At 36.0% G+C, this 21,588-nt stretch overlaps 1 protein-coding gene across 1 annotated transcript in view; it reads left to right on the plus strand.

Annotated features, from left to right (window-relative positions):
* LOC125663896 (uncharacterized) overlaps positions 1–21,588 on the plus strand; it is a 42,654-nt gene that overhangs the window by 10,478 nt on the left and 10,588 nt on the right. Inside the window, 20 exon segments of the mRNA XM_056142788.1 lie at positions 21–125; positions 693–710; positions 713–792; positions 4,324–4,551; positions 5,214–5,373; positions 7,423–7,689; positions 7,923–8,117; positions 8,589–8,745; positions 8,933–9,203; positions 9,573–9,656; positions 9,881–9,953; positions 11,543–11,655; positions 11,854–12,010; positions 12,620–12,868; positions 13,267–13,461; positions 14,127–14,308; positions 15,206–15,407; positions 16,594–16,745; positions 16,830–17,953; positions 18,385–18,566. Coding sequence (XP_055998763.1) covers positions 21–125; positions 693–710; positions 713–792; positions 4,324–4,551; positions 5,214–5,373; positions 7,423–7,689; positions 7,923–8,117; positions 8,589–8,745; positions 8,933–9,203; positions 9,573–9,656; positions 9,881–9,953; positions 11,543–11,655; positions 11,854–12,010; positions 12,620–12,868; positions 13,267–13,461; positions 14,127–14,308; positions 15,206–15,407; positions 16,594–16,745; positions 16,830–17,953; positions 18,385–18,566 — 4,194 coding nt within the window.

Here is a 21,588-nt window from a genome sequence, read left to right on the forward strand (position 1 = left end):
TTTCAAAAGACTGTGTGCAGGTATGGTAGGGAAGTCTCAAAAGACTGTGTGCCAGGTATGGTGGGGAAGTCTCAAAAGACTGTGTGCCAGGTATGGTGGGGAAGTCTCAAAAGACTGTGTGCCAGGTATGGTGGGGAAGTCTCAAAAGACTGTGTGCCAGGTATGGTGGGGAAGTCGTCAATGACTTTGTCATGGAATTGTGTGTGATATTTATACGATAGTGTTATGATTTGCATCTACTATGCTGAAATAATAGTCAGGGTTTGACCAATGGTGGATGAGTTGGAGGCAAGTTCAATATGGATCAAACCTTGACTAATATTTCGGCATAGTACATGCAAATCATAACACTATTGAATAAAATGACACAAACCTTGACATTATTAGTTTATAGTGATAAACTTTATATATATCTAATTTATCATGTGGCGGCATAATGAATTGCTTGTTTGCTTAGCAAGTTCATTGCCCAGAATTTGAACCTTGAATGAGGACATACTTCTTTATATGTGAAAAGTTTGAAGAAGACAAAGAAGTAAAGTCACACAAAAGAAATAGTGATGATGTACATTTATAAATTACAGTGCACTATGCAAAAATAGTAGAGTATTGAATATATAGGGACAAGCTGACAGGAAACATGATAATTATGTATTTTAGTACTGAGATTGGATTTGATTGATTTTTACCAGGAGCACCATCTGGTTGTCAGCCGGGGAGGCCGCTGTTCACTTTGTTCGGGACTGCTTGTTAACTTTACCTGTTAAAACCTGTGCGATCCTGGCTTCTCAGGTACCGTGAATGTTCGATAGTATAAATTTCATCTCTTCTTCTCTGCCAGTGTTAGCTTTGTGTGTGCTACATATCCACAATTTGCTCCCAAAACTTAATCAAGTCCTGTCAGTCATTACGCTTTGAATTCGAATGAAATCTGATGTGTAATAAGGGACTGTTTGATGATAACTGATAATTTTTCGAGGTGACGTAAGTCAGCTCGTATGTCAGACCCCAGCTTCAATGGCGCCCTGTTTTAATCACTACCATTTGCGAAATCACTTTGATTTTTAATATAAGAATTTGTTGTCACATATGCTAATGCAACGTAAAAGCTGTCACAATTCACTTTGAGATTGATATAGGATCCATATGTTTACCCTCTACGATAAGCGAGTTAAATAAGAATTTATGAAATCGCAATTTTTATCCCTTCGATATGAAACAAAGTCCACACATCAAAAGGAATCGCGAATTAGTGTTTAGGTTTGTAAACAAGATCAAAATTATTTGTCGTTTGCCAACATTTTATTCACGATCTTAGAAAAACAGAATTGGACTGTAGGAAACGATTTGCATTGCTTCTGTATTCATTCGCATTGTCACATATAGACGGGGAAAACATGGTCTATTTTTCTCTAGGAATTCTGGGTAAACAGCTGTCTCCTCTTATGTTTGAAAATTATGTTAATTAGCCGATTTATCGCCTATCAAAAAATAGTTCACATTGATACCATGTTCCATTTTTATTAAACTGTTATATATAAATTCTGTTTTATGTCAGATTGAAGAAGTCTTCCTTGTATGTGATCTGTTGTATTTATCAAGCAGAAATTGTGTGTAATTAGAATTTTAATATTAAACTCTGCACTATTTCTCTGTATCCATACGCGCCACGCTATCCTATTTATCAACAAGGAGAAAACGTCTTGCTGAGAGAACTGATATATTCTTGCCAACGCATTAACTCAAGATAATTATCTGAAACCCAATGTGTTAATTTCGTACAATTTTACCAAAATATTTCTTTTGGACGCATTTTTTGAGATTTTAATACTAAATCTGGGTGTAAACATGTAATCTTCGATCGAAAGGGCCGAGCGCCATTTCCCGCGTCTTTCATGGTCAAGTCAGATAGCTGTAAACATTGATTAAGAAATATAAATGAACATGTTTTTGTGAATATATTTGTTATTCAAGAAAAGAACTCCATTGGAAGTAATATATTGGAAATCAAGTTTACATTTCTTTGTCACGAAATATGATTTATCTCAAGAGTTGAATGAATTATCTTAAGAGTTGACACTTGTTTTCAAGAGTTGATATTTCAAGAGTGGAAATTTTCTTGGACTGGTTTAACTTTGACTCAAGAATTGAATGAGTTATTTCAAGAGTTGACAGTTGTTGTCGTCATCAGATATGAAGGGTAGTAAAAAAAGAAAAAAATCATGATTTTGATAGTCATCAAAGGGTCAGAAACTTTCTCAGAATATAGCAGAGGTAAACAAAGTGTAGCAAATTCACTTGTGTGCATTGCATTTAATGCAGTTAACCAAAAATTGTTTGGAGATTGGGATGCGAATGATATTCATTTTGTTCTCGAAAAAGGTGATGTTTTATACAAGCATGCAAGACAGGCCTGTCCACATGAACATCTTAACCAGAGGACTTGCCAAAAATGTTTGCATTCAAAATCAGTTGCTTCATGTGTCTGCTTTACCAGTTTATGCAGGGGAATACAATAAATTTTGTTCATATGAACTCTTTTAAGCGGAAATACCCAAGAATTAGTGAAAATTTTGTCACATTTTTTTTTTTTTTTACAAATCTCACAACAACAACCACAGAGGTAAAAAACACTGTAACTTATGTGAAACCTTCGTTTCATAGTGTTGATTCAAGTATGTTCAAGTAATAACCCAGGGGTAGGGTATGCAACAATGGGGATCAATACTTTACAATGAAATATATAGGATTTTTAAAAAAAAATCTTCTCAAGAACAGCAAAGGCATCATTAAAAATATTGATATGGAAGCATCCTTAGTTAGTCTAGATTCAAGTTTGTCTTAGTTACGACTCCAAGGGGTTGGATGGGACCACATTTTTAAAAATCTTCCTACTAAGCACATCCTTGGTAGGTCAGATGTGCATTGTGGCCTATGGGCCTCTTCTCACATATAGCTTAATTATGCTTGCTACTCAGTTTTAGAATGTTTCAACAGTTAACACATTTCATTACCTCAAATTGAAGGTATAACATATGCTTCTGGATTACAAATAATACCATCCAACATATTATATCCTTCATTTAATTCGATCTTGCATTAGAATCCATGCCATTCACTGCCAAACGTCACCTCGTTTCAGTACCTTCAGTACTTTGATTGTATTATTCATAATGAAGTCAATCATTCATAAAGAAGTACAAACTGTAGAAAAATTATTTTGTCTTTGTAATTTGAAAAAAGTGAGCATCTCCGTGGAGACATGACTACGTGGATGAGGAGTTGTTATTAATTATTGATTTAGTGGATAAGGAGTTGTTATTAATCATTGATTTAGTGGATAAGGAGTTGTTATTGATTTTGTGGATAAGGAGTTGTTATTAATCATTGATTTAGTGGATAAGGAGTTCTTATTGATTTAGTGGATAAGGAGTTGTTATTGATTATTGATTTAGTGGATAAGGAGTTGTTATTGATTATTGATTTAGTGGATAAGGAGTTGCTATTAATTATTGATTTAGTGGATAAGGAGTTGTTATTGATTTAGTGGATAAGGAGTTGTTATTGATTTAGTGGATAAGGAGTTGTTATTAATTATTGATTTAGTGGATAAGGAGTTGTTATTAATTATTGATTTAGTGGATAAGGAGTTGTTATTAATTATTGATTTAGTGGATAAGGAGTTGTTATTGATTTAGTGGATAAGGAGTTGTTATTGATTATTGATTTAGTGGATAAGGAGTTGTTATTGATTATTGATTTAGTGGATAAGGAGTTGTTATTAATTATTGATTTAGTGGATAAGGAGTTGCTATTAATTATTGATTTAGTGGATAAGGAGTTGTTATTGATTTAGTGGATAAGGAGTTATTATTGATTTAGTGGATAAGGAGTTGTTATTGATTATTGATTTAGTGGATAAATAGTTCTTATTAATTATTGATTTAGTGGATAAGTAGTTGTTATTAATTATTGATTTAGTGGATAAGGAGTTGTTATTGATTTAGTGGATAAGGAGTTGTTATTGATTTAGTGGATAAGGAGTTGTTATTGATTTAGTGGATAAGGAGTTGTTATTGATTTAGTGGATAAGGAGTTTTTATTGATTTAGTGGATAAGGAGTTCTTATTGATTTAGTGGATAAGGAGTTTTTATTCTTTATTGAGTTAGTGGATAAATGGTTCTTATTTGTTGTTGTTGATCAGTTTCTTTTGTTGGTATAGGATTCTAATATGTTGTGATGTCCATACCATTTGAACAGTGTAATTTTAACACCAAGAAAACTGAGTGATAATTTTAGTGGAAGTTGTGGTTGTGTTTTAGATGTTCCTGGAACCGCTAGGCCAGGTAATCGGACAATCCAAATCAAAGACCATGCTTCTCCAGTCATGTGTAACTGTGTCTCAATTAAACCGTCTGCAGCAGCTGGGCTGTCTGTTGGGTGTAGCTGAGTGGATGGACAGTATTCAAGGCCGATGTCGACCAACACCCACTTCTCTAGAGGAGGTGGCTCCAGAGTTTGCAGAGGAGTTCTTCAAAGATGAACCTGAGGTAATTTGTATCTCTGAAATACAGTCAAGTATGGTTATGAGGAACAGGTACATGTATATTTTACTGTCATTCTAGAAACAGTGTCTGTTTGCGTGGAGAATTGTGTGAAATTAACACTGGTGAATTGTCATATCACTTACTGATTGGCTGTTTGATTTCAATAAAGTGAGTTTGGATGTGTTTGGTCACTAAGAAGAAAAGTAAAACCTGTTTCATTCAACCAAAAATATTCATGTTCGATTAAGCAGTGACAGACTGGAACAATAACATACATGTATATTATACAGGGAAGGGTCTTAATCTTTCTAACATTTTGTTTAGCGTATTGTCTGGGAAAAAAACTCTAGAGCTACAATTTCTGGATTCAGCTTTTGAAAAGACAACTACAGTCAAACCTCATTTTTTTAACTTGATGGGGCTGGAAAAAAACTTTAAGATATCTGAGTGTTCGAAATATTGAGGTTAAAATATATAAAGAAGATGTAGTGAGGTTTTCCAGCTCACTTCAACATATCCACGGAATTTGAGATATTGATGTTCAAGACACCCATTTGTTGCATGATTTACAAGTACACATTTAACACCCAGGGATGTTGATTTCTTTGTTGCATGATTTACATGTACACATTTAACACCCAGGGATGTTGATTTCTTTGTTGCAGATTATAGAGGACAGTGAGGATGAGGACAATTCATTAACCTCGTACTTATCAGATGTGGAGGTTGAGGCAGAGTTCAACGTTCAGGAGGAGGAAGAGATGATTGTCGTTGATGAGTGTGCAGAGCTTGAGGAGGATAAGGAAAAGAAAGAGTCCAGCATTGGTAACTAACTTATAAAGGTCATCTAAGCAAACACAGAAAGTAGTCTATTCTGATCCAAGTATGTCCAACTGCTGGCTTCTTCTTAACTTTCATCTCATTAGGTCTAACTTTTATCTCTTTAGATATAACTTTTATCTCGTTAGGTCTGACTTTTATCTCTTTAGATATGTAAGACTCTAAAGTGCGATGGTCGCTCCAAAGTATGATGATCACGCCAAAGTGCAATGGTCTGCGCCAAAGTGCGATGGTTTGTTAACTTTACGGACGCCAAAGTGCGATGGTGCGGAGTTCAGTAACGTTTGTGATATCACGTCATTGTGATGTCATTCTAAACGTCTTTCAAAATAAAACCGAATAGATGCAACACGGACGACAGCAACGGCAAGGTTTACACTGTTGAGGATAGTGAGAACGGCAAAGTACATATGTTGTCGAACTATCTGCTTCGCCCAAACATTCTTTAATTCATGATCATTTATTACTTGTTACATGTACGTACACATAATAAAATCTCGTTAAGTCTAACTTTTATCTCTTTAGATATAACTTTTACCTTGTTAGGTCTGACTTTATCTCTTTAGATCTCACTTTATCTCTTTAGATCTCACTTTATCTCTTTAGATCTCACTTTTATCACTTTAGATCTAACTTTATCTCTTTAGATCTAACTTTATCTCTTTAGGTCTAACTTCATCTCTTTAGATCTAACTTTTTCTCTGTAGGTTTCACTTTCACTTTATCACCAGTGTGAGATTGACTTTACTCATGTGAGACAGCCATGTGAGATTGTTTTGGCTTCAACTGCTACAACATCATTGATTATGACGTCAAGTATTTTCTATGATTTATGTTATAAAATTATTATTTGTGCTGTTTGCTTCAAAATTTCGATTTAATATAGCTTTCTGAGGGGCAGCCTTAGGTTTTTAGGTCACCTGAGTAACTCAGGTGACCTGTTGCGATTGGTTGTTGTCCATCGTCGTGCATTAACAATCGAACATTTTTAACTTCTTCTCGATAAATATTATTCCAATTTATTATTCCAATTCTTTTCAAATTTGGTATGAAGCATCATTGGGACAAGGGGGACGCAAATTGTAAATTTCAGGATTCCTGCACCCCTGGGACCCTAGGGGCGGGGCAAAAACTGCCCAAAGTTGACCAATTTTCAAAAATCTCCTTCTCTACAAACATGCATGTGTAAGAAAAGCTATATACATAGTGATGTAGAGCAGTAAGACCTCTACCAAAATTGTAAATTTCGTGATACCCAGGGTAGGGGTACTGACCCCAGGGCAGGGTCAAACTTAGTATATAGTCTTTATGTGTAAAACACTTAAGTAACATCTTTTTCAGTGTTATTGATACTAAATTGAAGCTAAATGGGTATTTAGAAAGAGCAGGTAATCCTTCCCCAAAATTGTAAATTTTATGATCCCAGGGGTAGGGGTTTTGGTATCAAGGTGGGACCAAAATGGTCTGTTATTAAATGTGTGAACAATAGAAATTTTTAACTTCTTCTTGATAACTACCTTTCCAATTCTTTTCAAATTTGGTATGAGGCATCTTTTGTAGAAGGGGGACATAAGTTGTAAATTTCAGGACTCTTGAACAGAGAATTTTTTCTAGATTTCATTGCCCTTGGGACTAGTGATACTTTTAACTAGTACTCAGGTGACCGATAAGGCCTGTAGGCCTCTTGTTTAGATTATACATGAAATGTAAACCATTTTCGGGTATGCTTTTTCTGACCATCTAATTAGTTTTTGCATTAAAGTTCGAATGAGGATTTTAATGATTTTAAATCTTCTCAAAGCTTCCAAATTAATGCACTAAACTAATCCTTCATTATTTACTTCTGTGGAATTTCCCTATCCCATACTAATGAAGGATTCTATTCATCTCTGTAGATCTCACTTATCTCTATGATTCACTTTATCTCATCAAATCCAACTTTTGTAGATCTCACTTTATCTCATTAGATTAGATCTCACTTTCTCTCTATATCTCACTTTATATCTCATTAGATCTCACTTTATATTTCATTAGATCTCACGTTAAAGCCAGACAGTCCTATTGACCTTCTCTCGCCTGAGGACAATGAAAGCAAGATGCCATCATCAGTAACCATGGATACAGACTTAGAGCAGGCTTGTCGGGAGATTGTGGACCGGATTAGACGGGACGAGTTTGGGATTGGAGTGGAGCTGAATGAAGATGGACAGCGGCTGATGAGAGTCCAGCAAGAGAGGCTTGGCCGAAGTCTGGACAGGCTGTCCAAAGACCTGTACAGCAAGGACACACACTTTGTACTTGGTGAGATGGACAGGAAGTACTTTGTACATAAAGCATTCATTGAAAAATTTGTTCACATTTGATTTAAAAAATCCGAAAGTAATAGATTTAAGATTGCATAGTGGTTTTCTTGCTTTGAATAAATGTCACATGTTTTAAATATCAATTAGGTATTGACAAGATTGACTGCTTTTCAAATTGTTTCAAAGTAGTAACATGTAATAACTAACTATGACACTGTATCTGTTTGGCAGAGCTGATACAGAATGCTGACGACAACAGCTACCCAGATGACTTACAGAAGAATGACTGTCCGTCTGTCCAGTTTGTCATGAGGCTGGACGGGGTGGTGGTCCTGAACAATGAGAATGGATTCCGAGAAAAGGACATTCGTGCTCTCTGTGACGTGGGAAGAAGTACCAAGGGAAAGCACAAGGCAGGGTATATTGGTAAGTAATACAAATCTGGTGTTCACAAGGCAGGGTATATTGGTAAGTAATACAAATCTGGTGGTCACAAGGCAGGGTATATTGGTAAGTAATACAAATCTGGTGTTCACAAGGCAGGGTATATTGGTAAGTAATACAAATCTGGTGGTCACAAGGCAGGGTATATTGGTAAGTAATACAAATCTGGTGGTCACAAGGTCTTAACACTGTAGATCATTTTATGTTGTGAGATCTTAGTGTCAGGATACTATGATGTATTTCTTCATGAGACATAACTTTCTTGAAAAATTATTTATTGCTTAGTCTTCCCTCTTTTATTTCTGGATTTGACTCAACCTTCACTCTCTCAAAGTTTCATCAAGGTCCCTTGAACTTTGAGTTATCAAGAGTCACCAGTATGATTGTTGTCAAAAAGGACTTCACTTTTAATTGTTCAAAAAGGGCTAATGTGACAAATTTTTGCATTACCAGGTCAGAAAGGCATAGGATTTAAGTCCGTTTTCCGAGTGACGGATGGACCAGAAGTCCATTCTAATGGTTTTCACATCAAGTTTGATGTTCAGTCAGGACCGACGGGGTACATCCTGCCTCACTGGGTGGATGAGGACCGGTGGGAGGAAAATGAGGGGTATGTTCTTTCATTTCTCCATAGGATGAACTCATTTAAATCTCTGTCTCACTTTGTAGGCAATTGGAATAAAAGACATGTTTGATATTGTATTTCTAATGGTGATGTACAGTTGAGTATTTTATTTCTATTGATATGAGTACTGTTGAGTATTTTATTTCTGATGATAAATATTTATGTCTTGCAGCTGGACGACAAAGATTGTGCTCCCCCTGAAGGAATCCATGAAGTCCCAAACAACCACCCTGGCAGCCCGATTCAACGACATCCATCCGTCCCTGCTGCTGTTCCTGAACCGTCTGCGACATATCACCATCGAGAACCGAGTGGAGAATTTTGTACAGGAAATACACAGGAGAGACCCTGGAGAGAATGTGGTGGAGATCACCCATAGCAACAAGGTGGACCGATGGCTAGTGGTCAAGAAACGGCTGGATGCCTCCAAAATATCATTGCAGGTCAGTGGTGTGAGCTAAAATTTGGTGGTGCACAACTCCTGTTATGAAGGGATTGAAGTTAAAGAAGATGTACAGTGTATGTGTGTTAATGTGCCGACTGTTTTACAACTGTGGATCACTGACTTATATTTACACGATCTTGACAAGTTGGATTTATCAGCAAAAGATGATGTTCACAAATCTTTAATGTGTTCATTACTTTATTTAGAATTATTCATATGAAACTTGATTTTGTGTCAAGACTACTCTGCAGATTTTTACAAAAATAAAGTTGTCATGAACAGAAAGTGATCAACAGTGTCTTCACTCATTCTGACGTCTCCTCTCTGTGTGTGTGGAGTTTACATAAATCGTTGAATTGTCTTGCAGGCCAAATCAGGTGTAGAGGTGGAGTCCACAGAGATTGCCCTGGCTTTTCCGCTCCGACCAGCAGGACAGAAGAAAGACAGCAAGGTACTGTTTGTTTGTCACAATCAGATTTATGTATATACTTATGGATGTAATGGAGTCAGAATTAAACAGTAAGATGTACACTGTAATAAGGCATCGTCAATTGATCTGAAATATGTTATGTGTATGTACTTACTTATGTGATAGAATAAGAGATAAATGATACGATTTACTTAGTTCTAAAACTTTACTTATGACAGCCTGCTGGTTTTCTTGTTATAATATAGTTTGTTCCGCCAAAGCAACCAGTGTTTGCCTTTCTTCCTCTCAGGAGTTATGGATTCCGGTTTATCATTCAAGGTAGGATTTCCACTTATTTAATGTACAGTATATGTATTTAATTATCATTATTAATTTTGATTTAGAGTTTATCTACGTTTATCGTTCACCAAGTGATTTTGATGTACCTTATTTCCGAGTTCAGTTATCTCCTTCTTCTGTAGGTGATTTTGACATTCCAATAATCTTAGTTTCATTTATGGTTGTATTTTACCCTAGGTGATTTTGACATTCCATTAATCTTAGTTTCATTTATGGTTGTATTTTACCCTAGGTGATTTTGACATTCCAATAATCTTAGTTTCATTTATGGTTGTATTTTACCCTAGGTGATTTTGACATTCCATTAATCTTAGTTTCATTTATGGTTGTATTTTACCCTAGGTGATTTTGACATTCCATTAATCTTAGTTTCATTTATCGTTGTATTGTACCCTAGGTGATTTTGACATTCCATTAATCTTAGTTTCATTTATCGTTGTATTGTACCCTAGGTGATTTTGACATTCCATTAATCTTAGTTTCATTTATCGTTGTATTGTACCCTAGGTGATTTTGACATTCCATAAATGTAAATTCCTTAATTCCAAGTTTATCTGTTTTTCTATTCCCAATTGATTTTGACATTCTTTAATTCCAAGTTAAGACCAAAGAAATTAATAGTTTCTCAGGCACTTCCACATCCATTAAAAAGGTACTGCATGGAATTTTTTTCCTCTCATTTTTTAAAATATAATTTAATATGTAAATGAGGTAACTCTCTTGCCTCATAGATTTTTAGGTAAAACTTTCATAAGATTTTTATAGAATTGTAAGTATATTTTTTTTTATCAAATAATTATTGAATGTGCAAGTGTTTAAGAATAATAGTGTGAAAGAAAAGGTAACTCATGCTACAGCCAAGAAAAGAAAAAAAAAGAACATACCAGCCTGCCTAGTCAAAATAAAAAATTTATTAACAAACTATTTGGGGGGGGGGGGGGGGGTATCTATTGTTTTATTATTCCATAGGTGATTTTGAAATTGCTTAATTTGGAGTTTACTTGTCTTTGTTCCATAGGTGATTTTGATGTTTGTTTGAGTTTATTTGTCTTTTTGCCTAGGTGATTTTGATGTTCATTTGAATTTATTTGTCTATGTTGCCTAGGTGATTTTGATGTTTGTTTGAGTTTATTTTTTATTCCCTAAGTGATTTCGATGTTCGTTTGATTTCATTTGTCTTTGTTCCGTAGGTGATTTTAATGTTCCTTTGAGTTACTTGTCTTTGTTCCCTGGGTGATTTTGATGTTCGTTTTTTAATTAATTTGTCTTTGTTGCCAAGGTGATTTTGATGTTTCTTTGAGTTTATTTGTCTTTGTTCCCTATGTGATTTTGATGTTTCTTTGAGTTATTTGTCTTTGTTGCCTAGGTGATTTTGATGTTCGTTTGAGTTATTTGTTTTTGTTCCCTAGGTGATTTTGATGTTCATTTTTGAATTCATTTGTCTTTGTTGCCTAGGTGATTTTAATGTTCGTTTGAGTTTGTCTTTGTTGCCTAGGTGATTTTGATGTTCGTTTGTCTTTGTGCCTAGGTGATTTTGATGTTCATTTGAGTTTGTCTTTGTTGCCTAGGTGATTTTGATGTTCCGTCCAGTCGTGAGGATGTGGACAGAGACAGTCTGTGGAACCAGTGGCTACGTAATGAAATCCACGTCCTCTTTATAGAAGCTCTGGATACATTCAAAGTATGCTTTACAAAACTCATACATGTGATTTATTAGTCATTTCATATTTAACTGTATGTACATTTGATTAATTAATCATATTGTATTTATCTCTCTGTACATTTAATTAATCAATCATATTGTATTTAACTGTATGTACATTTAATTAAGTAACCATATTGTATTTTTAAACTGTCTGTACATTTGATGAATTCACAGAGTCATGGAGACTTCACTAACATGGAGGCTGTGTCCGCCTTCCTGCAGTTTGTTCCTGTTGAGGATGAAATCATTGATTTCTTCAGACCAGTGGCCAATCAGATTCTACAGAAACTTCGAGCCAAGCAGTGCATCCCTACTCAACCCAACCAAAAAGGTAATTCAAGGGCTACAAGACCAGATTTGAAATATTGTCTGTTTAGTATTTGGGAAGAACGATTTTGACATATGTGTAGATAGGTAAGAAACATATATGTATATAAAACAAAACCACAGAAATTACATATAAATACACCTAGCACTAAAACGACACCAAATCTACAAACATATTTACACCGCAGACTACATGTTTTTGGTTTTTAAGTTTGCCAATCAATGCTAAGAGTGGAGTGAATAAGGGCATGTCCTATTCGTCCAAAGAGCTGATCCACAATCAAAATTTTACCATGATCATATATGTGTACTGAAAAGATAAATATATGGTATGATATGAAGTTTGTCTAAGCCTCGATGTAGTCTAGAAGAAAAACTGCATGAAAAATTGCAATTTTATTTCAAAATACATGTACCAAAATTGCAATTAAACATCATGTTTTTGACATCATAATTCCTGTTTAATGTCATTTTGATCAAACTGAGAATAACAATTGAGTTGCTTAGGGATTCTTGCAGAGAACACAAATCATTTTTGAAAGAAAAGCATGAATGTCAATTATGGTGGGTAAATAGAGTCCTTATCATGTTTAGTTCATTTGTTTATTAACAGGCCAGTGTTCATGGAAAATTCCATCTCAGACAGTTATAGTGAAGGACCCGCGAATCCTGGAGGTTGTGACCTCTGACCTTCTGAAGGAGACTCTTAATCTTTTCTATCTCCACCGTGACGTGGCATCCATGTTAAATTCTACCCTGACCCAAAGTCTGGGTATAGAAGCTTTAAATACAGAGCACCTTCTTCTGATTGGGAAATCCTTACTGCAGCAGTGGTCATCCAGCCCTGAAAATGAAAACAGAGGTACAGAGATTTTATTATTCCGGGGAGAAAGAATGTTTTATCAATGTTGTCACCTATGTAGAAGAGATTGCTTTCTGACATCCACCCACAAATTTATTCCCACTTGTTGTGATACAACAAAATTCAGCAATATTAGGGTAAATTCTTTTGTCTCTGATGCATGTGAGGAACACTCACACCTTTAAAAATGTCAAAGTGAATTTGAAAACTCATACAAAGACATGAAAACACTAAGGGTATTTTCCATTTACCTGGTAAAACTGGCATTGACAGCATCAGCCAAGCTCAGAATAGAAATCATGTTTGTTGCAGAGGATTTAATGATAAAAAGTAAGCATTGCCAACTTTTTAACATAAATACAAAGCACCCTAGATCTCCTTTTTTCTCTGATGAACAGATAATGATATCCTTGTGACTGCTAAGTGGATGGCTTGTGTGTACAGAAGTCTGGATGAGTTTTCAGACAACCAGTCCATTTACGACAAACTGAAGGCCATGAAGATCATTCCATTGGCGACTTATCAGAGACAGTCTACAAACAACAGCACCATCTTTTTCCCTCTGTCTGAAAACACTGGGTTTAGTTATAATGGTAAGAAGAAATATGCTATGTGTTTACATTTTGTAGTGAAAAAAATTAAATGTTCGTCATTTCCCCTTTGAAACAAAATGCAGGAATGAAATACACAATCATGGTTTGCCCTTGTATGCATATGTGGGTATATATAGCATATGTTATGGACACTGTTTCACCATATCAGTCTCGCACTTATGCTTTTTGATTCTGATTCAAAAGGTTACAGGTCAAGGTCACTGTTGATTAGTAGTAAGAGGGAAGACATTGTTTTCGTTATCATTAATACATTTATATTTATTACACAGTGTATTACTTGTACATATAACTTGAGGCATTTCCAATTGCATGTTAATAAAACCTTTATTGTTTTATATGTCATTGTGGGGCAAAAAATATGAGATCATGGTGGTTGGTGATCATTTAGAGCACATGTTACATACACTATAAGGAGCACACTCTTCAATTTGAGTCAACTCACACAAAAAATTCTGAAAAGGTTTTTTAGTACTATTTCAAATTTTTGGAAATAACTTTGTGGAGAGAAATGGCAATGGAATTTTATGGGTCAGAGCTTTTTTCAGGTTAGTAGAAAAGGGGGTAGATTTTGACTATAGTGCAGGTGAAACATGAATTTATGTAAAGTATTTTCTAACATCATCTTATTGATATTCTTGGCACAGACCCTATGACAGTGCTACAGCAGGATTTGAACACAGTCCACCCACTTTTGGTTTCTACTACTGACAATGAGGTGAACTCGCAGGTCCAGAAGTTGTTAGAGAAGATTGGAGTGTGTCATCTATCTCCTCGCGAGGTCATCTGTCACCACATCATTCCTACTCTCCAGTCCGACTCGTGGAAGGTCCGTGTTTAGTGTACTATTTCTGGGAACTTGTAAATGTAGGCTTATATACTATTTGTTTATGTCAGATTTTGTTTGTGGTCTTACACGAGCAGTCAGAAGGTGACCATGAGTCTTAAAGTTTGGGAATTGTCAAGTTTGCTAACCTTTAACCTTGAGTTGTTGTACACTATAGCTACAGACTCACTGAGACTGTGTACAGTAGAACAAGCTTACAGCAGAGTGCTGGGCATGAATAATTTTGAATCATCACCAACGTAATTTGTTATGTCCAATTAGTTCATAATATGTTTTAAAACAATATGAAATGAAAATCACTTTGCTGTAAGCATGAATTTATTATCCCTCGCAATTCATTGCAAAAGGAAATATATAACGTGACTGTTTGTGTGAGGGTGAGTATGTGTGTGAGTGTTACTCGATTCATTTGATACTTCACAGGTAGCTTTCAAGAAAGGTAGAAACCTATTCATTTTAGAGTCCAAAGGTCAAGGCCACTGCATGACTTCATAGATAGAGCTTGTAGACACTCTACAAGTCACCTGTTTTGCTTGATTGATTTAATATTTCACAGGTAGCTTTGTGATCAAGATAAAAAGAACACTACTGATTTGGGGGTCAAAATTCAAGGTCACTACAGGACTTCATAGAAAAAGCTCTACAAGCCACATTTGTTGCTTGATTGATTTTACATGTAGCTTTGTTAATGATAAATACCCTATTGAATTTAGGATTAAAAGGTCAAGGTCATTATGGGACTTCATAGAAAAAGCTTGTAGACACTCATTGTAAGGGGGTATGCCTCACCTTGCGGAGCTCTTGTTGTAATTGTGTTTGCTGTAACCATTGTTTTACTGTATGTATGGTTCTGAGCAGTCAGTTGTGTTACTTTTTCAGGATAAGAAGGAGAATATTTTAATCAGTTATATAGTGTACATAAAGGAACAGACAGACCTTGATCCATCACTCATTAATATGGAGGAGCTGGGAAAGTCAGCCATATTGAAAACCAACAAAGGTCTGCAGAATCCCTCCCAGGTCCCCGTACATTTCCCACCAGATTACAAAAATGCCATCAATCTACAGGCTGAGTTACCAGGTACAGGATAAAAGGGGGAGGGGATTTCTTATACGCATTCCTGATATTTCTTGTGTTGAACTCGCTAATCAAATGAGACTCAAGTATATGAAAATTACTGATGTTTTACATAAAGGATCTACAATTTTTAAACTGATATCTCTACAATATCATGTTAACATACTTTTCAATGTTATGATTACTGGTATTTAAGTTGATTCGTGTGTTAGTTGTGGACCTGTTTTTCAGAGAAATTTTTTGAAATTTTACATTAACCTTTTTATAAGTGGGATTGAATTTTTAATCAGATTTTCTGTTAACTCAGTACCTATTTTCTAGCAAGAGTTGTTTCTCTTTTATGTATATATTTTCTGATTGTCAATCTCGATCTTTATTACCAATAACTCCATTTGGAATATGAAAATAATTTTACAGACTTTATTTTATTTTTGTTTCATTTTATGTCTCTTTGGCATAGTGATTGGACTTATCATTATACCACATTAAACTGGATATCTGAAATAAAAATATAGTTACAAGATGCTCACTGTCTGAGCTATTTAATTTATATTTAAGCCCCCCCCCCCCAGTAAAGCGTTGGCAAATAATTAGATAATCAATTAACCACTGTAGCTTAATTATGATATATACAGGGAATCCATCTCCATGCTGTGTTCCCTGTAAAAGTAGCATGCAGCAGTCTGTGTTTGTTCCTGTAAAAGTAGCATACAGCAGTCTGTGTTTGTTGAATGACATGCGATCCTATTTAATATTATTATTACAGAACATATCCAACGCTGCAAATTTTGAAAGGTAGAGAATATCTAGCGCATTGGTTCCATCCAATGATTATTGAAATCTGTAATACCAACGTACTCTACTACTAGTATAATCAGGCAGTAATCAGGCTCGTTTTTAAATGTTGTATGTTGACATTGATATATTATTGATTAAACCGACATTGACGCAGTTAAAACACCATCAAATGTTACAATTCGTAAGTTGTGCATAAAAAAAAAACAACATTTGGTTATAGTATGCTTGTACAAGTGAGGCATAGACTTCAGAGTCAAAATTTTACTCCCAAAAAACCAACTTAAATGCAAGTATATACGGTAACTCATATACATAATGATGTAATTAAAATACAGAGTTTTAAAACAAATTTAAAAGGATGTACACAATTTACAAGAAAGTCTCATTGTAGGATACGACTGGATTTTGCTGGATTCAATTTACCTCCAGAACAAACGAAATCCTGTTGAAATCCAGAAATGGCAGGTTTTTTTCACCAAAATTGGAGTGACGGATTTTGTAGAAGTAAAACAGATGAGGGTGGAGATCTCAGCAGAAAACATTGTAAGTAGGCTGCAAATGCTGCTCAAGTCATTCCAATGTGTAGTTGTATTAGTGTACTAATAGATTTATTCTTGTTTTACCAAGAATTCAACTCCTTGGGCTCCACTGGGTGAAATACTTGGTGCCATCCAAGAGGGAAGTTACATTGAAGACTGGTCCTCCACAGAGCTGAGAGAACTCATCCAAAACAATGGCCAACCATCCTCATATTCCCAGCAGATGAGGATCCTCTCTGTCCTTCTGGCAGAGAAGTGGGATAGACACTTCTCAAACTACACCTCCACTTGCCTGTACAACAAATCAGGAGGACGTTGTCAAGATGTGGAGACATCCTTCAGCATACTTCTGAAAACCTCCAGTTGGTTGCCAGGATTACAGACATGTGTAACTGTGGAGAACGAGATGATATCTGTGACGGAGAAGGTGCTGATGATGCAGCCATCTTGTTTGTATGCTCCTCTGCCAGAGATAATGGACCTGCTGGCTCACTCTGTGCTTTATCTAGGCATTCAGATGCCACCTGGAAGTTCGTTTGGACAGTTTTTAGGAATTAAACATCGTGTAGGACTTCAGGATTTAAAGAAATGCTTGATCGAGTGGGGCAACAGAGAGTCAGAGGAAATGCCCAAAATATTTGTCACCACTCAAAAACACATCTTTAATGTATATCACTGGCTTAATAACCAGCTTCCTCCAGTAGAAACCACGGAACTCTTCCAAAACCACCCAGTCATCTTTGTGCCAGGTAAACCCTTGCCAGTAAGGATCGAATCTGGTTCTGTGAACCAGAGGTCATTGAATAGTCTAGAAGCTGGTAGAATGCTAACCAACAAAGAGGTGTGGTGGTCAGATCCTACTGGATTGATATTGAAGCACAGCAACATCATTGAAGATTACCATTTAGAGCTAGCTAAGAAAGCTCTTCTTTTTGACACTTATGGACAAATGTTTGATCTCAAAGTAATGTTTGTGAATGCTGGGAAAATCTTCAAAGAACCCAGTATGTTTGAGTATTGTGAGTTACTCGTTTTGATGGGACAAGTTCTCAGTCTGTCTGATAGATCAGTTTTATCTGATGCTCTACAGTTGTATGCTACCATTGGGGGGAAACTAAAACCAGAGGAATCCCAAGTGATGTCTTATCAGACGAAGCAGAATTATCAGACAAAGCAGAATGTCCTCAAGATACAGAGAGAAGCACTGAGAAAGTAAGTGCAGGCTGTAGTTTCCATTTTGTGTTACATAGTTATTGTTGACATTGTAAATCCAGCAGGGAAGCTTCTAAGTTAATAAAAAACGAGCGACTTATTTTCAAGAAAAAAATATTGTTTTTAGGAAGAAATTCTTGTAGCAATCTTTAACAAAAGTGATAGCATAAAAAAATAGCAAGAAGAAAAATGTGTTCTTTGGTTGTAACATTACTTTTGTATGTGGTCAGTGCATTAATTTGCTACTACATGTACATGTATTATGTGTTTAGAAAGTTAGGAACTTTCATTTCAGCTGCCTTTTCTTTAACTTGATTTGCTGGCTTACCTCTAGTATTGGGGTACAGCAATTCCTCACCCAGAAGATGATGTTCATAATGTTGTTTTACCATGATGCTTAAGATATGAATGCACGAATATTTGTTCTGCAGGAAACTTGAAGGGCAGAAGATTCTTGCCACGATCAACAATAAATGGGTGGGGGTGGAGGAGAACCCCATGATAGCAGACAACAGGGAACTAGAGAAAATGTTTGAGAAGAAAGACCAAGTCAACTTTGTTATCATGGAGGATAAAACTCCACAGCCCAGACGTGGAGGAAAAGCAGTTTTAGGCAAGTTATTATATCCCTGCAAAGGAAAGTTCATTAAAATGTTCTCTTTCTATCTTGATGTAGTTGTATGACATTACTGCAAATTCCTAATATTTATAACCCTTCACCCTCCCGCAAAGGAAGTTTGGGGGGTATATTAGGATCAGTATGTCTGTCTGTCGACATGATTTTGTCCGTGCATGTTCTAAGAAACTAGTGGTGTCGGTGGCCGAGTGGTTAGGCCGTCAGACTCTCGACCGAAAGGTCGTGGGTTCGAGTCCTGGCCGTGGCAGGGCTGACGTTGTGTCCTTGGGAAAGGCACTTTACATGAATTTCCTCACTCCACCCAAGTGTAAAAGGGGTACCTGGCTATAGACAGTGAAAGATATTGTTAGAATGTTAGTGATCTAGCGCTTGTAATGGCAGCTTGCACTGTATGCTTCCTAGGAGGCTAAGAAAGTTCTAGATTGATATAAGGTTGGCCGGGGTAATAATGTACATTGATTATTGTAAAGCGCTTTGAGCAGCATACGCTGGAAAAGGCGCTATATAAAACCAATCATTATTATTATTATCAAGAAACTAGTGCATGGATTTTTCTGAAAATTTGTACACCCATTATTCACTATATGGAGATGTGCACCTGGTATTTGCATATTAATTGAACAATTTTTCTCCAACTTACAGGCTTTTTTAGCTGAGTTGCATAGCAAATCTTGGCTTTTAAATTGGCGAAGGATGGGCATCCAGTCGGGTGGGCGGCATCCACAATTAGCTTGTCCAGTCTCTAACTTTCATACTTGTGAGACTTACATAATATGATCACATCCAAAAGAGGAAGGTTCCTATTTATTTTGATGTCAAAGGTCAAGGTCACTTTGTCACTAAATGCCATAGATTTGAGCTTGTCCAGTCTCTAACTTTCATACTACTAGAGGCATCTTTGTGAAACTTAGATAACATGATCACATCCAAAAGAGGAAGGTTCCTATTTATTTTGAGGTCAAATGGTCAAAGGTCAAGGTCACTTTGTCACTAAATGCTATAGATTTGAGCTTGTCAGGTCTCTAACTTTCACACTACTTTGTGCGTCTTTGTCAGACTTCCATATTTTGATCACATCCAAAAGAGGAAGGTTCCTATTTATTTTGAGGTCCAAAGGTCAACGTCTCTTTTTCACTATACACTGTAGATTTGAGCTTGCCTCTAACTTTTATACATGTACTTGCTGGTGTATGTTTTTCAGACTTCAAATCCTGATGACATTCAAGATTCATGTTGCTTTTGAAATCCAAAGGCCAAGGTCAAGGTCATTATCACACCAAATACCTATTGCGGCCATTCAAAGCTTCATACTTATAAACTATATTAAATATGTGCATGTTTTTACTTCGTGAATGCAAGTGTGCATAATTTTCGAAACTGCAACTTGACCATACGCATCTTTGATGCGTTTTAGCGATTTTTTTTAATTAAAAAGAGTATATCTTAAAATTTTATGAAGGGATTTTAATTAAATGTTGTAAATACATTGTTCTTATACTGAAGTTATGCATTTATTATTTCAAATTAGAATATTTAAAGTAGGATGTACCTTACATTTTGATTTATAGTGAATATATGAATATTTTCATTTTCTATAATATATTATATCTATTTTCTGTTGGGGGAGGGGGGTCTTGCAGGGGGTATTACTTCCGAAAGGACAGTTCCAGTTTTTTATTGTCAGAGTCTACGAAGCACAAGTTATTTTTTAATAATTATTTAAAAGCAGTTTTAGGCTAGTTTATTTTTTAATTGTCAGAGTCTGTGAAGCGCAAGTTATTTTTATTTGTCACAGAGTCTGTGAAGCACAAGTTATTTTTTAATCGTTACAGAGTGTGTGCAACACAAAGTTGCCATTATTTTGCTGAATGTTTACCATCAACAATTTTGGTCTGGATGATGATTGGTATTGATACCTTATGTTGAATTGAAAGCACAATATGCAAATGATATTCAAATCCCTTTCATCTTAGTGATTACAAAATTCAAGGTCAATTCAATTTTTTCTATGAATAGACAGGTCCTTGGTTTCTGTATAACAAACACATGCATGCTTGAAATTTTTTAAAACCAAACTACATACTGTATAACAGCTTTATTATACCCCCCGCAGCAAGTTGTGGGGGGGGTATACTGGAATCAGGTTGTCCGTCCGTCCGTCCGTCCGTAGACGCAATGGTTTCCGGACTCTAAAGCATTATCCTTTCCACCTACCGTCACCATATCATATATATGGACTACCCATGGGATGAAGATGTTCCCTATCGATTTTGGGGTTAAAAGGTCAAAGGTCAAGTGCACTGGACATCGAAGTAGCAATATGGTTTCCGGGCTCTAAAGCGTTATCCTTTCCACCTACAGTCACCATATCATACATATGGACTACCCATGGGATGAAGATGTTCCCTATCGATTTTGGGGTCAAAAGGTCAAAGGTCAAGCGCACTGGACATCGAAGTAGCAATATGGTTTCCGGGCTCTAAAGCGTTATCCTTTCCACCTACAGTCACCATATCATACATATGGACTACCCATGGGATGAAGATGTTCCCTATCGATTTTGGGGTCAAAAGGTCAAAGGTCACGCGCACTGGACATCGAAGTAGCAATATGGTTTCTGGGCTCTAAAGCGTTATCCTTTCCACCTACAGTCACCATATCATACATGTGGACTACCCATGGGATGAAGATGTTCCCTATCGATTTTGGGGTCAAAAGGTCAAAGGTCACGCGCACTGGACATCGAAGTAGCAATATGGTTCGGTTTGTCATGCCATTTGTTTTTTACACTCAGAAAAGAGGTAGTTTATACCTATTACCAACACCCTTTGGGAGATTGGGGTAAGCGGGGGGTATTCTTAGTGAGCATTGCTCACAGTACCTCTTGTTTCTGCTGCATTTTAATTTTGTTATTTTACTTTAAATATAACCTATCCTTAGCAAACTGATTGAGGCAAAAGAAACATCAGTATTCAGAATCAAATTTAAGGCTGTAACA

Source organism: Ostrea edulis, chromosome 1 (genome assembly GCF_947568905.1).
Source record: "Ostrea edulis chromosome 1, xbOstEdul1.1, whole genome shotgun sequence".
NCBI classification, from domain to species: domain Eukaryota; kingdom Metazoa; phylum Mollusca; class Bivalvia; order Ostreida; family Ostreidae; genus Ostrea; species Ostrea edulis.